At 39.2% G+C, this 16,701-nt stretch overlaps 1 protein-coding gene across 1 annotated transcript in view; it reads right to left on the bottom strand.

Annotated features, from left to right (window-relative positions):
• The window catches only part of TBX5 (T-box transcription factor 5), a 135,193-nt gene that overhangs the window by 105,811 nt on the left and 12,681 nt on the right, over window positions 1-16,701 (bottom strand). The window contains exon 3 of the mRNA XM_073582844.1: window positions 13,645-13,792. Within this exon, the coding sequence (XP_073438945.1) occupies window positions 13,645-13,792 (148 nt within the window). The remainder of the gene's footprint in view (window positions 1-13,644; window positions 13,793-16,701) is intronic.

Here is a 16,701-nt window from a genome sequence, read left to right as displayed (position 1 = left end):
AGAACAGCTAACCATATTGTTCTCTCTGTGATAAGCCACTTGTCGACAAGTTAGTCGGTGACTTTCTCATAGAGAATACAGGAGCGCTCCTGTGCATGGGAGGGTTGGATGTGATGACTGTCGGCCGAATGATTGAAGCCTTGTTCGGTCAATAGCTATCTAATGTGTATGGCAGAACTAAGGGATCTTCCCCTAATAAGCCCTCTGGTTGTAGCAGTCACTGAATGTAAACAGGAATGTTTTAATTCACTGCCAACAAACATAATGTGGTTAGGAAAAGAAACACAAAGGGCCCGATTCATGAAGGTGTCTTTGCTAGTTTTCTGGTGTAAAACACCTTCAAATATTGCAAAATGTTTTACCTAGTTCAAAGTTGCAATAAAAGTTTATGACTTTTGATGTTTTTAAGTCATTCCCAGCCATACTCGCCAAAATGGGCAAGGTTGAGGCAGGATGAGGCATGACACACCCCGCCCAACAAATTTATCAAAATTGATGCCACTAAATTTTGCCAGAAATGTGCTCCAGTCCCTAACAAATTAGGGGCACCTTACTACAGCACTTCCTTCATAAAACCTGGCAAAGCCAGTCTTAACAAATCTGCTCCAAGGCATATTAGGCTTCGTTTTCATTCAGTTGTGTCTGGTCAGGTTTTGTAATATCTGAGATGGATACAACTGATGGACCATAGACAGATCAGGAAAACTCTGCAGTTAGTTTTCTGATCCGGTTCTAGCACCAATTAGATACAGCCACTGTTACGATGAATGAAAGGAATTATTCCATGGAAATCTATAGGATTAGTTTCATTATAAATTACCCTATGCCATTTCTGTACCACCTAGAAAGAAATAAAACTTTGATGGCAGGATACATGGAAAGGAGCCCTTACAAAGTTGTATAGTTTCTCCTTATAAAAAGAATAAATGTTCTCTACATAAAATCAGAAATCCTTAATATGACTTCAGTCTGACTCTGATTTAGCCGTCATGTTCACTCCTTCAGTTGTGCTGCAATTCATTCATATGTGAACTAATATTTCCTCCTATTTTTCCCTTTTTTAGTCTTACATCTGCACTAGTTTTTGAGACTAACTGTACTGCAGCATCAATTTTCCAAGCATGTGTAATCCGTGTTTTGATGTTACTTTTTACATAGGGCCTTTTCTCTTTCTTTGTTAGACTCAGTTATTTGAGCTGTTGAAAACATTAAACCTTTGATTGTCATTTCCGTTGCGGATTGCATGCTATTTAGGCAGCACATGAAAATATGTATCACTGTGGGTAGAACAGAATATACAGTTAATTCCCAGAAGCCCTCCTCTTTTGTGTGGTTCCTGTCTCCCTGTAGGATTCTCTCCTTCTCTGCCTTTTTTCCAAGACAACCATTCCATCAATCCTGAAAAGCCGCAGAGTACGGCGCTGCCAAACAGCAGTGTGCATATAAAAAAACTCTGTTCATTCATACACTGATGTATGAGTGAGATTTAATCTGTTCCTCCACTGGCATCAGCTGCAATAACCACCGTCTGATCACGCAGCTTACCCCACGGCTGCTTAAATCTCTCTGCACCGAACACTGGAAGGACGTACCTAGCACGCTGCTTGCAAAGTAATTCTCCACAATTACCATCTCAACATTACAATTTGGTTAAACCGACAATGTGTGCAAAGTAACCCTTTCATGAACAGACACTCTGAAAGGTTAAAGCTTATCCATAAAAATGCTAACAGGCTAAATGATGTGGAGCTTTGTAGCTAACGCCAATGCAAATGGCTAAAGACAGGCCCAACAGGTGTAATTTTCAAATTTTTCAATGCTACTGCCAAAATCTCTCATACTCCCATCTGCCTTATCACAATTCTTTTTGTGAAGTTGGGTTTACAAGGGCATAACCAGCAGAGGATTAACTGCCAGATTGTCCCATCAGAAAGCCAAGGATGACTTCCTGCAGCTTTACTGCTTGCTACATTTAATTATTTATACATCTTAAAGGGGTTGTCTGAAACGGAAAAAAAATCATATGTCTAACTATTCAATTCAATAATCTAACCACTTTTCTAATATGTTTTAATTAAAAATTTCCTAATGTTCCCTCTCTACTCCAACTCCTTGTCAGTGTTTTTTTTTACTTACTGCATCTATTCATTTGAGTCTCCCAGCATGCACTGCATGTTCTCAAACAAAGCGTCATCAGGGGGGCAGTGCTGCGGTAACTTAAAACAGCTTCTTTCACTACAATCCTCTGATGCCTTGTTTCAGTATTAGTGAGGCAGAAGTGAAGGTAGCTTCTCTCACGAATCCCATATATTCAGTCTACACTGCATCTTTCCCTTCAAAATGTCATTAGGGGCGGTGATAGAAGCAGGGTGAGTGACGGTAGCACTGCCTCACAGTTTCTGTCACTGCCTTGAATGAATCACCATCAAGGGTGGTGATAGAAGCATTGTGAGTGAAAGCAGTGTTGCTCCTTGATGACAATTCATCTCAGGGCAGTGGAAGAAGCTGTAGAAAAGTACTGCTGCTGTCATTCACCCTGTATCTATTACCCCTCTTACTTTGATGACTTCTCACTTCAGTGAATGTGGAGTTCGGAATAGAAGCAGATTGGACAGAAGATGAAAGCAGCATCAACTCTACTGAAACAGGACGTCATCAGTGGCCATTAGAATATCAGGTCCAACTCCCTGCTCAAAACAGGATTCACTAAACCATCCAACACAGATGTCTGTCCAGCCTCCGTTTGAAGAGTTCCATTGAAGGAGAACTCACCACCTCTCGTGGCAGCCTGTTCCACTCATTGATCACTCTAACTGTCAAAAAGTTTTTTCTGATATCTATTCTGTGTCTCCTCCCATTCAGATTCATCCCATTGCTTCTAGTCTTTCCTTGTGCAAATGAAAATAAAGATGATCCTTCTACAATGTGACAGCCTTTGAGATATTTGTAGACAGTTATTAACTCTCCTCTCAGTCTTGTTTTTTTGCAAGCTAAACATTCCCAAATCCTGTAACCGTTGGTGTAAGAAGCTGTGGTAAATGATTTCAGCACTGGCCCCTGATGAAGCTTTGCTTCAGGGTGGAAAAAAGTGGAAATGACAGCAGCACAATTTGCTTGATAATGATTAATTTGAGACTACCAAATGCATGCTGGAAGACTCAAACAAATCATCATCGGAAATAAGTGAAATAAACACAAACAGGAAGTTAGAGTACAGAGGGAATGGTGAGACTTTTAAAAACACATTATAAAAGTCATTAGATTATTTATTTAAATAGTTAGACATATAGTATGACATTCACTTAGTTTCGGACAACCCCTTTAAGGGCGCAGATATTAAGAACAAAACAACAGTGCTGTAGGAAACCATCCTTGGCGACTTTTCTACGATGCAAGCAGAATGATAATTTCATTGCACCTCCTGCATCATTCAGCAGGATTCTGGCAAAAAGAAGACAATGTCGCTCCCACGTAGGATCATCAGAAGAGTGATTTATCTTGTTTTATTTGCTCTAGTGCAATTAAGCGGACTCAGTGGGTATTGCATTGAGTACGTTGGGGTTGGAGAGGCCCATTGGGTAAGAAATTAAAAGAGAAAGAGGTATATTAAGTAATGAATTGTCGGGAGCTCAGTGGGTAATGAATTGGGGGGGTAGCTCACTAGGAACTGAAATGGAGAGGACAGTGAGTCATGAGCCATTCCTCATTGCATACAGTGTCCTCTGTTATCATGTATAGTGTGATCCATTATTACATAGTGTCTTCCTTAATTTTTTAAGAAGTGCAATGCGCAGAAATACACACACATACTGCACATGCTTGGTATGTTATCAATTAGGCTTTTTTGTCTGAGGAATATTCTGCCACACTGAATAAACTGAATTAAGCAAATCATCAAGATCAGCTACTGGCAGCTCCCTTTACTAATTCCTTCTAAAGACATCCCAAATGTGTTTGAAACTACACAAGTTCAGAGACACTACAGGTCATAGTCTCATATTTAGGCCATAAAGGCTGCTCACAGTTACACAAGCAACATGTGGTATGTGGTCTGGCCTTGTAGCGTTGGAGAAAAGGCTGTACCACTGGGTCCACCACGAAATATAGGTGTCATGAAGACTAGAGTGGTCCAGTTACCGTATATTATGATACTCTATACCATAATCCCAGATGAGGACCTTTGTGATGTTAGTTCATGTAGGCCTCTTTATGGCTTTGCCAAGTGATCAGTAGGCCAATTTACTTTTACCATTGCAAAAGTGGGATTCATCACTGAAGAGGATAGATTTCCATTTCAGTCTCCACTACGATAGTCTTTGAGAGTGGTGGCATGATGTCAATGGAAAACCTGTAGTTGGACATCTGGCTTGTAGCCCAAAGTCATTTAAACAGACTGATGGTTTGTGTAGACACTGTTGACGCCTTTAGCTTTGTATGTGATGTTCAATTTCACTTGAAGCAGGAAAACTCTCTCTCTGCAACGGTCTTCCCCTGGAACTCCAATTATTGCAAAGGACTCCCAGGAGAAATCTGTGTTCTTCGTTTAGCACTGGACATTAAGTGTCCAGTACAAACCCCGAGCTTTTAAGTTCGGGTTCGCTCATCTCTATTTTTTTACCTGTGGATTTTCTGCATCTAATTCAAGTCTACGTGAAAAATTTGGACATAAAATTCAGCGCACTCGCAAACGAAATTGACTTGCAGCGGATTTGAAACACTTGTCGCATATCAGTATACACTGAGTAAAAATAAAGCGGGCATGAAATTTCTATAAATCCCATCCACTTTGCTGGAATTATAAGGAGCTGCGCTTTTAACACTGCAAAATTATGCAGAGTCAATAACTCAACAAAAACTCATCGTGGGCACACAGACTGAAGAAGCAAGGCATTTTTCAACAGCAACAAATATAAGAGCAAGGCCGGGATCCCACTAGCATTTTTAAAATTGGTGTTATTTTGTTTCTGAAAAGTGGGACGAGTGTCATGCAAGTGTTAAGCATTTTTCATGCGGGTACAATCTGCTTGTAAAGCGATCCAATTGCATTGTGATTTTAACATGAGCTTTTACATAGAGCAATTCTTTTGAAATCAGAATAAACCTTTCCCGTTTTAGGTCAGTTAGGATTATCATAATTATTAATATTTGCCAAATGCCACAATAATGAGAGAGAATGTTTTAAGGCATTTTATTGCTTACTGCAAAGTCAAAAGTTTACATACATTTCATTAGTATTTGATACCATTGCCCTTAAACTAAATGACTTGGGTCAAACGTTTGGAAAATCCTTCCAAAAGCTTCTCACAATAGTTGGTCGGAATTTGGGCCCATTCCTCCTGACAAAACTGGTGTAACTGATCCAGGTTTGTAGGTCGCCTTGCTTGCACTTGCTTTTTCAGGTTTGCCAATACATTTTCAATAGGATTGAGATCAGGACTTTGTGATGGCCACTCCAAAATATTGACTTTGTTATCCTTAAGCCACTTAGCTACCATTTTGGCAGTATGCTTCTGGCCATTGTGCATTTGGAAGACACATTTCTGCCCAAGCTTTAACTTCCTGGCTGATGTTTTGAGATGTTGCTTCAATATTGCCACATATTCTTTTCTCATGATGCAATCTAAAACAACCCCACAATATGATGCTGCCACTCGCGTGTTTCACAGTTGGGATGGTGTTCTTAGGCTTCCAAGCTTCTCTCTTTTTCCTCCAAACGTAACGATGGTCATTATGCCCAAAAGAGTTCAAATTTATTTTCATCAGACCACAGGACATGTCTCCAAAAATTAAGGTCTTTGCTCTTGTGTGCATTTGCAAAGATTAATATTGCATTTTATGTTACTTTTGGAGTAATGGCTTCTTCCTGGCAGAGTAGCTTTTCAGCCCATGTTGATACAGTACTCGTTTCATTGTGGATATTGACACAATGTTATCAGCTTCCGCCACCATCTTCACAAGGCCTTTTGCTTTTGTCCCATGGTTGATATGTACATGTCGAACCAAAGCACGTTCATCTCTGGGACACAGAACCTATCTCCTTCCTGAGTGCTATGATGGCTGGACATTCCCATCTTGTTTGTACTTGCATATAATTGTTTATACTTATGAAAGATGCACCTTCAGGTATCTTGAAATTGTACCCAAGGATGAGCCATACTTGTCCAAGTCCACAATTCTCTTCTTGATATCTTTGCTGATTTTGTTTTAGACTTTCCCATGATGCTACACAAAGAAGCAGTGTGTTTCAGGTGTGCATTAAAATACATCCACAGGTGTGTCTCTAATTAATTCAAATGTTGCCAAAAAAACAAAATCAGAAGCTTCCAAACACATGACATCATCATATGGGCAGTCTAGAATTGTTTAAAGGCATAGTAATCTTAGTGTATGTAAACTTTGGACTTTGCAGTATGTAATAAAAATGCCTTAAACATTCTCTCTCATTATTCTGGCATTTGGCAAAAATTAATAATTATGGTAATCCTAATTGCCCTAAAGCAGGAAAGGTTTATTCTGATTTCATGTCAGATATTGAGAAAAACATGCATATGTGTCTTTTTATAGTGTATGTAAATTTCTAGTTTCAACTGTAGATACAAAAATATATATATATATCAATATGTGAGTGAGGTATATAATCAGTGCTGTGTGTGTAGCTTACTGTACATGTTTTTTTCCCTAAATAAATTCCTTTTGGAAAAAAAGGCATGGGATCCCCCGACATTTTATTAACCAGCAGTGGGAAAGCGGACAGCTGGAGGCAGATGTTTATAGTCTGGGAAGGGGATAATGTAAATAGAGCTTCCCAGGTTATTAATATCAGCTCACAGCTGTATACTTAGCCTTTCCTGGTTATTAAAATAGGGAAACTCCCCACAAATGATATAGGATTCCCCTATAATTAATAACCAGCAAAGGCTAGGCAGACAGCTGCAGACTGATATTAATAGCTTAGGAAGGGGTCATGGATATTGTCCCTCTACCAGATTAAAAACATCAACTCTGAGATGCGCCAATTCTGGTACTTAGCCTTTGTAATGTCAGGTGACATCAAGCCAAGGGGTTAGTAAGTAGCGATAGAAAGTCCATTCAGCTCCGCCTACGTCTGCATGCAGCCTGCGTACCTATCTTTAACATTGGGTATGCAGGCCATGTGGATTCATGCGGATGTGTCCGCATGCGTCGTTTTGACGATACGGCAACATGCATCGAACACAACATGTTGCAATTTGTTGCAGTCGCCCGATCGTCAAAATGCATCCTCATACATCCGCACGGCCTGCATACCCAATGTTAAAGATAAGTACGCAGGCCGCATGCAGACGTAGGTGGAGCTGAACGGAGGAGGTTTGGCAGTGGGCGGAGCTTCACGGAGGAAGTCCGCAGCTCTGCCATTCGCAAATCTGAACCTAGCCTAAGTTCTAATTTTGATGGTCTTCATAGAGTAAGAATGCAGAGCAGCCTAAAGATACTACCCCCATTTAATTCTGTGTGCCACACACTCTTGGTAAAGACCAGGCACTAAATAAAAAGACACATCTCCAGAATCGCATGGCTGTCTTTAAAAAAATAAAAACAGATTCCTTAAAGGAGCAGATGAACTAAAATGAGAGGAAAAGCTGGCCATTTGACTTGGTGACAGGTTCTGTTAAACTATTTGTTTGGAGAATGAGATGATTTTTTTCACTTGTCATCCGTGTGCTGGCCGCACACAATGCGTTTTTTTTTACTCTGCAGCTATCAATCTTTTCCAGGACCATTTACAGTTTCCTATGCTACAGAAATGTAAAGTATCCATAAAAACCAGATGTCATACTGATGGGCCATATGGCATTAGATTTTTTTTTCTCGCACTCATCCGATTTTAGATTGAAATTGCAAGATGCTGCGATTTTTTTCTCATGTAGAATACAGCTGAGAAAAAAGATGCAGATCTGCACTGCCTCATGGAATAACATTGGTCTGTGTGCAATCCGATTTTTTATTGGATTGAACTTGTCTATTTTATGCACAAGCGTGAGCAAGCCCTTACCCTGAGACTGAGGTCACAAGACAGTGTAAAGAATCGGTCGTAGAGCTCGCTGGCACAGGCGAGTAGCCAATCTATAACTCGGACGACTGCTATCCGATGTTTCACCAGATAGCACTCGCTCCAACGTTATACTATGGACCAGTGCCGGCTAGCGCTTATTTTCTCATGCCAAGTCGGCATAAGAAAAAAATTGTTGCATGCTGTGATTAGCAGCGTATATCGGACAGCGCGCACCCAAGTCATTGGGTGCGTGCAAAACATCGGACTGCACTCGGATGTCATTCCAGTGCAGTCCAATACACATCAACTCACTCAATGGAGAAGATGGAGAAATTAAGTTATTTATCTACTCCGCACCTTTGATCCAATTTTCACATGTGAGAGAATCGGATCACAGTAAAATGACACTTGGCTCACGCTCGCAGAAGAGTTTGACGAGGGTCATTTGCATATAGCATCCTATTCTCTCGCATGAGAGAATCATCCAGTGCTACTCGCCAGTGTGAGCGAGCCCTAAGGGCTTTCACTCAGCAGCTATTAATCTATTACAGGACCATTTACAGTTTTCTATGCTACAGAATTGTAAGGCTAGGTTCATATTGCAGTAGGGGCATCCGTTTAACGTCAGCTTGACATGCAAAAAACAATCCCTGTCACCTTTCACGAAAAAATAAAAAAGTTACAAATCTCGGAAAATAACGGTACCATCCAAAAATTTTTTTTACAAACTTATGACATTTTTTTCACAAAAAAAATGCAAGTTTGGCATGGTAACGCTGCAATTGTACTGACATGCATAATCATGGTACCAGATCATTTTTACCATTTAATCAGCGCTGTAAAAACAAAGCTCCTAGAGCAATGGCAGATTTGCATATTTTTCACCACTTCCCCTCAATTGGGATTTCTTTCCCATTTTCCAGTACATTCAATGGTAAAATGAATGATGTCATTCTAAATCACAATTTGTCCCACAAAAATAAGCCCTCGTACGTCTATGTGGAAGGAAAAATAAAAATGTTGTGGCTTTTGGAAGAAGGGTGGGGAAAAAAAGCAATGCACAAAAACAGAAAAATGGCCCTGTCCTGAAGAGGTTAGGCCTGTTTCACACATTCGTTTTTGTCCATCAGTCAAAATCCGCCGTTTTGCAAAAAAAAAAACGGATCCGCCATTTTTTTGGGCGGATCCGTTTTTTTTCCCATTGAGTTGCATTACTGGCGAATCTTGATGGATGGCCATCTGTTAGATCCGTTTTTTTGCGGATCCACCAAAATTTTGACGTCCGCCGACATGCCCGAACGGAGCATGTAACTTTTTTTGGGCGGCAGGATCCGCACTTTTCACTGCGCATGCCCGAAAGGCTTCACTCAGCTGGAAATTTAACCCTAAACTCTGTTCTGGCGGCTGAAAATTTCTCTCTCTCTCTCTCTCTCTCTCCTTCCCCAGGCAGCGGTCCCTTTAAAATTCTTCCTTTCACGGATCCGTTAAAATAACGGTCCGGTGACAAATGTTGTGGTCAGTTCACCAACGGATCCGCTATCCGCCATTTTAGCGGATTTTGACTGAACACAAAAACTGATGTGTGAAACAGGCCTTAACATCACCAAAAGAAATATTCTAAGAAGATAAATGGTTTCCTATAAAATTGACCCATGTGAATGACTAAAAATAAGCAAATGTAGTCTGGGGGTCGCATTGGGAACAGTGACTGAAGTCAATGGTGAAACTTTTTAGTACTGCGCTGCTGAATATGTTGGCGCTGTACAATGAAAGGGTAATAAATATCAGTTAGTTAAAGAAGTTTGTATATCTATGATACATTTTAAAATAAACCCATTACATAGACACTATTAACATAACCTCTGTCCATATTGTGCTATTATACATTCATTCAGTATAGTGAAAAATTGTGGCGTGGCCGTGAATTTCGTTGCAATATCTGAGATGCTTTTTGGCAGTGTTCCCAGTCGGTCACTATGGTAACCAGCATGATTTCACTAACAGAATATAATCACACACCGAATACATAGCCATCAGGCCTCATCCATGTCACCATTGTAATGTAAGGAATGTTTATCTATTAGTGTTTTATGGCATACGTTCATTGCATTATTACTTACTGATTGCTGGTTTTAGTCCTGTTACTTATGGGGAACTTACTATAATTTCACCAACAATGTGACTATCAATTAACACACTATAGTTGAAATGTTGCCATTTTTGCAATAGCTATAAAAGCAACTTGCCACTCTTATTTGCAGATCACAATTTTTGCAGAATTTGCAATCATTAATTACAGGAATTTTTGCCACCATGTTGTCCCAGGCTGATCATCTGTATTCTGCGCACATTGGGGTTCATGCATGTAATGAAGTGTTGAATTTAGTTGTAATGCCATGATAACTATAAAATGAGCATTGGACATTATCCTAACAACATTAAAAAAAACCAAAGGCAACACTGACGTACCAACGGCAAATAGTTTTCCTTTTTTATACAGGGATGCGGATGATTGTTCGCTAATATAACATTCTGTAAAATAAATAAAATGGATGTAAATTTGGGATAATGTTAGTGATGAACCAGGTGTATTAAAGGACTGTCCAGGAAAAAAATAATAATTTATAAAAGGCGTTAGACTGGTATGAAATAAAAGAATCTCCAACCTCCCATTCCAGCCCGTACCTTGTTCCCGATGGTTTCTACTTCCTGGTTCTTTCTCGGTACTCTAAGAAAGGCAGGAAGTGCGGGCCCAGCCAATCAGTGGTGACCTGCCTTCATGAGTGATTGGCTGAGAAGACATTTCCCACAATTTATAAGGACCAAGAAGATGAGACCAGCTGGGACCATTTAAACTTCAGAAAGGGTGGGGCGGGGGATCAGTAAGGCGAGTATCAATTCTTTTACTTTTGTTAAACCAAGATAAGCCCTTTTCAAAATATTTTTGTCTGGAAAAACAACCACTTTAAGATCTGGCAGCTATAACATGAAAAGTTCTGAAATTACCGGCTTATCTTTGACAAGATATACGACTGGTTTGAACACATCATCCCACCAAAGGTGTCTTGCTTTTCATACATGAACTTCTTTTTGCATATGTTTGTAATATTCAAAATAGGGCCAAACTAGCTATCGAAACTTACACAAAGTAGTAAGCAAAATTTAAATTTAGAAAATTTAAATTTAAATATCAATACCAGAACAAATTGCTTTTATGCATTGTCCTCCTGGATAGATGTAGATCACTGTGTATTTTGGTAGGTAAAATCTATGCATATGTATATTTAATCTGACTTAACACAAGGTTCTGCATACTATTGCACGCCATAAAAATAATGCTTAGTATACTGTAAGGACATATAGACAAACTTCACTGGGGTTTATAAAACCAGAGAAAAATTACTAAAATAATTAAACACATAATAAATATGAATAATAATCATATTGCCTAATTAAGTAATTAAACTAAATCTTTCACCGTGTTGTAAATAATTGTTCCATTTTACTCTTTAAATTGTGTAGATTGTGATGGGAAGGGATCACTTATTATTTTTTTAATTTAAATTAACAGATCGAGATGATTCACTGATTTCCATAGGAGAGTATTTTTGAGAATGCTTTGTGATCTGTGCAGAGAGGAGTAGATGAGCTGTGAAAGCATGTATTGTCATCGGAAAATCCTGTGTTGTATAAATATGTACAGTGTCTTGCGAAAGTATTCGGATCCCTGGAACTTTTCAACCTTTTCCCACATATCATGCTTCAAATATAAAGATAACAAATGTAAATTTTTGGTGAAGAATCACCAACAAGTGGGACACAATTGTGAAGTTGAACGAAATTTATTGGTTATTTTAAATTTTTTTGGAAATTCAAAAACTTTAAAGTGGGATGTGCAATAATATTCAGGCCCCTTTAACTTAATACTTTGTTGCGCCACCTTTTGCTGCGATTACAGCTGCAAGTCGCTTGGGGTATGTCTCTATCAGTTTTGCACATCGAGAGACAGAAATTCTTGCTCATTCTACCTTGGCAAACAGCGCGAGCTCAGTGAGGTTTGATGGAGATCATTTGTGAACAGCAGTTTTCAGCTCTTTCCACAGATTCTCAATTGGATTTAGGTCTGGACTTTGATTTGGCCATTCTAACACTTGGATACATTTATTTGTGAACCATTCTATTGTAGATTTTGCTTTATGTTTGCCATCATTGTCTTGTTGGAAGACAAATCTCAGTCCCAGTCTCAGGTCTTTTGCAGACTCCAACAGGTTTTCTTCAAGAATGGTCCTGTATTTGGCTCCATCCATCTTCCCATCAATTTTAACCATCTTCCCTGTCCCTGCTGAAGAAAAGCAGGCCCAAACCATGATGCTGCCACCACCATGTTTGTCAGTGGGGATGGTGTGTTCAGTGTGATGAGCTATATTGCCTTTTTGCCAAACACATCGTTTGTCATTGTTGCCAAAAAGTTTGATTTTGGTTTCATCTGACCAAAGCACGTTCTTCCACATGTTTGGTGTGTCTCCCAGGTGGCTTGTTGCAAACTTTAAACATTTTTTATGGATATCTTTGAGAAATGGCTTTCTTCTTGCCACTCTTCCATAAAGGCCAGATTTGTGCAGTGTAAGACTGATTGTTGTCCTATGGGCAGACTGTCCCACCTCAGCTGTAGATCTCTGCAGTTCATCCAGAGTGATCATGGGCCTCTTGGCTGCATCTCTGATCAGTCTTCTCCTTGTTTGAGATGAAAGTTTAGAGGGATGGCTGGGTCTTGGTAGATTTGCAGTGGTATGATACTCCTTCCATTTCAATATGATCGCTTGCACAGTGCTCCTTGGGATGTTTAAAGTTTTGGAAATCATTTTGTATCCAAATCCAGCTTTAAACTTTTCCATAACAGTACCACGCACCTGCCTTTTGTGATCCTTGATCTACATGATACTCTATGTGCATCAAACAGAACCCTGAGGCTATCACAGAGCAGGTGCATTTATACAGAGACTTGATTACACACAGGTGGATTATATTTATAATCATTAGTCATTTAGGACAACATTGGATTATTCAGAGATCCACAATGAACTTCTGGAGTGAGTTTGCTGCACTGAAAGTAAAGGGACCGAATAATATTGCACGCCCCAATTTTCATTTTTTGAATTTCCACAAAAATTTAAAATATCCAATAGATTTCGTTCTACTTCACAATTGTGTCCCACTTGCTGTTGATTCTTCACCAAAAATTTACATTTAGTATCTTTATGTTTGAAACATGATATGTGGGAAAAGGTTGAAAAGTTCCAGGGAATCGAATACTTTCACAAGGCACTGTATATATATATATATATATATATATATATGTGTGTGTGTGTGTTACTTTTCAATGCAATCCTGTCTCCGTTTATAATGAGATAACTGCTGAAAGGTAGTCTAGGCTTACTTGTTTCCGAGTGAAAACTGCAAGATTTCAGGACTTTTTAAAATTAGAAAATACCATGGAACATTGGAGAAAATACACTACATTTCTTTAAGTATATTGACATAAATACTTAGTTTAAATATTAGATACTTTTCTGACTGTACAATCCCTTTAAACTGTAGACAATAATACTCACATGTCCAAAAGGATCTAGATGGTTATTTGTGAGCTTCAGCTTCTGGAATGACACCAGCTGCCTCATCCAATGTGCACCAGTAGCCGGAGAATCTGGGTGAACATACAAACGGCCAGGCATTGCCGGCTCAGCTTTCCCAGTTACTGACCTACATCAAGAACACAAATCAAAAAATCCATTGAATTGTACAGAATTAATATAGGATCAGGTAAGTTGCCTAGCTGCTTACAAACTCCTAAATCTAACTTTGTTGCCAAGGTACATGGATAACCCTTAATCTAAGCTTTTCTATAGCATTAAAGATGATTTGTGATTCCGTAAATGTTCGCGTCTCTCATGACGTGCCTCCGATTAGTAGCATTATCCAATCACGATATTTCACTGGCGCATGAGCAATTAATGTGGTTTATTCTGGACACAGTAAGCCTTTGGAATACCCTCCTTTTGTGCATCATTCCTATTTTAAATGTGGATATCATACCCTATGATTTTTTTAATAGCTTTTGATGAGCATTTTGTATCTATATATACAGTACATATATTGGATTTATGTATATTATATCTGATGTCCTCATTGAGTGGATAATGCTGTGAGTGATGATTGAGGGAATAATTTTAATATGTGGGGTTATGCGCTAATATTGTTATGCCTTAACAAAGACTTTTATGTTTGTTGTGGTTGAAATGTGGTTGCCATCCTATGACGAAAGTATAAAAAAGTACTTTGGATGCTGTCGCCATCTTTATTTACTTCTTGGCTTATATTACAGACTGGGGATCATCCTACAATTGGCGCACCAGCAAGCTTGGACTACCTGTGACAAATAATGAGTTGATATCCTATCTGTGGTTTTGCCTATAGCACCTGAGATCTTTGAGAAAAGTTGTTTTTATTATAAAACAGTATTGGTTTATTGGTCAGCTTCTTTTCTTGGCCAATCATACAAATAAAATGTTATTTTAAGAGGTTATTCAGGATTTTGCTTATTTTCCCTATGGAGCTCAGAACTGACAAGCAGGGAGTTGCTGACGTCGATTAATGCCAGCTCAGAGCAGTCATGGACCACTCCCGCTGGCAATTCTGTGGCTTCATTTGACCTCATGTCAGCAGAGTAACTCTTCCTCTTCTGGTCTGTTCTGTCAACAGGGTGTCATTGACATCAAGCTAATTGACAATTGGCTCCCTGCAGTTGGGAAGCAGGGAGACGGCGGTCAATCAGCATCACATCGGCAGACATACCCCATCGACAGAGCAGAGAAAAATAGACGAATCTGCTCTATCAACATGACATCACCGGAAGCTGCAGAATCCCCAGCAGAGAAAGGCATCGGGTAGAACATGCAATTAGTTAGTAACTTCTTGCTAGCTCCGTGTGGAAAAATATGCAAAGTCCCAGGTAATCCCTTTAATTCTCAATATTGCTATTACTACTAAAAAATAACACAGCAATCTTTATACTTGACTTTTGCAAAAAATAAACAAAAATCTTGGCGTCTACAAACTGAGAACAAAACAGAGATGGATACAGCCAAATAAATACAGATGCAACAGTTGGAAATGCAGACATATAAATTGTTAGATTAAACTCAACAGATTTTTTTTAATCATACAACAGACTTCATCAAAGGAGTAGTGCAAACATACACAGTAAAAAGTAATAAACAGAATATGTACCACAATTACACTCCATTTCTACATTATTTTGGCAGTGTTGTCCCAATGCACAATAATTCAATGAAAACATGTCATGCATTAAATTTGTGTTTTTCTGGAGTGTTGAAAAGAAGCAACATGGCATGCGCCATATTTGATGCTAGATATTGGTGTACAACAGGAGTTAGGTTAGATGTCATGAGGACGGGAAATATGCTTAATATACATATAGCCAGTTTTGCAAAAATATCTTAGCATTGGATGAAGCATTTCGCTGCTAAATGCACGTCGGGTGTGGTTGGCTCCTGGATACCTACCTTTAAGGTAATTATATGCAATTTTTATCAAATACACCTTATATCTTGCTTTATTTTGTATATATGTGTTTTGATATTCTATTTTTGATATGTGTCTAGCTTGATGCTCTACTTAACTTATTTACTTACCTTTTCGCTACGCAATCGAATCACATGCACACCTTGTATGTATACATGCATACATACATATGTGAATTTACATAAATGATATACAATGCATATGTTTAATGCTTGATCTTCACTGATTACCTCACACTGGATATTCATTTGGCTATTTATACATTTTGGATTTATAATAGATCCATATATATTGTTTGTGTACACACAGACACTTGCGATATTCCTTATGTGTGCTTACTAGCGATGAATGAACGTGCTCGGAGAAGGTGTTATTCAAGCATGCTCGTGTGCTAACCGAGGGTCTTTAGTGTGCTCGAAAAATATGTTCGAGTCCTCACAGCTGCATGTCTAGCGGCAGTTGGACAGCCGCAATACATGCAGGGATTGCCTAACAAACAATCCCTGCATATGTTGTGGCTATCAAACAGCCGCTAGACATGCAGTCGCGGGGACTCAAACTTATTTTTCGAGCATGCCAAAGACACTCGGTTAACATATGAGCATGCTCGGATAACGCCTTATCTGAGCACGTTTGCTCATCACTATTGCTTTCTGATGTACACTCACTGGCCACTTTATTAGGTACACCATGCTAGTAAGGGGTTGGACCCCCTTTTGCCTTCAGAACTGCCTCAATTCTTCGTGGCAGAGATTCAACAAGGTGCTGGAAGCATTCCTCAGAGATTTTGGACCATATTGACATGATGGCATCACACAGTTGGCGCAGATTTGTCGGCTGCACATCCCTGATGCGAATCTCCCGTTCCACCACATCCCAAAGATGCTCTATTGGATTGAGATCTGGTGACTGAGGAGGCCATTTGAGTACAGTAAACTCATTGTCATGTTCAAGAAACCAATCTGAGATGATTCGAGCTTTATGACATGGCGCATTATCCTGCTGAAAGTAGCCATCAGATGTTGGGTACATTGTGGTCATAAAGGGATGGACATGGTCAGCAACAA

Source organism: Dendrobates tinctorius, unplaced genomic scaffold, assembly GCF_039654945.1.
Source record: "Dendrobates tinctorius isolate UK_male_01 unplaced genomic scaffold, ASM3965494v1 ptg000073l, whole genome shotgun sequence".
Classification (NCBI taxonomy): domain Eukaryota; kingdom Metazoa; phylum Chordata; class Amphibia; order Anura; family Dendrobatidae; genus Dendrobates; species Dendrobates tinctorius.
The sequence above is the reverse complement of the archived record's forward strand: the minus strand, read 5'-3'. Positions and strand labels throughout refer to the sequence as shown.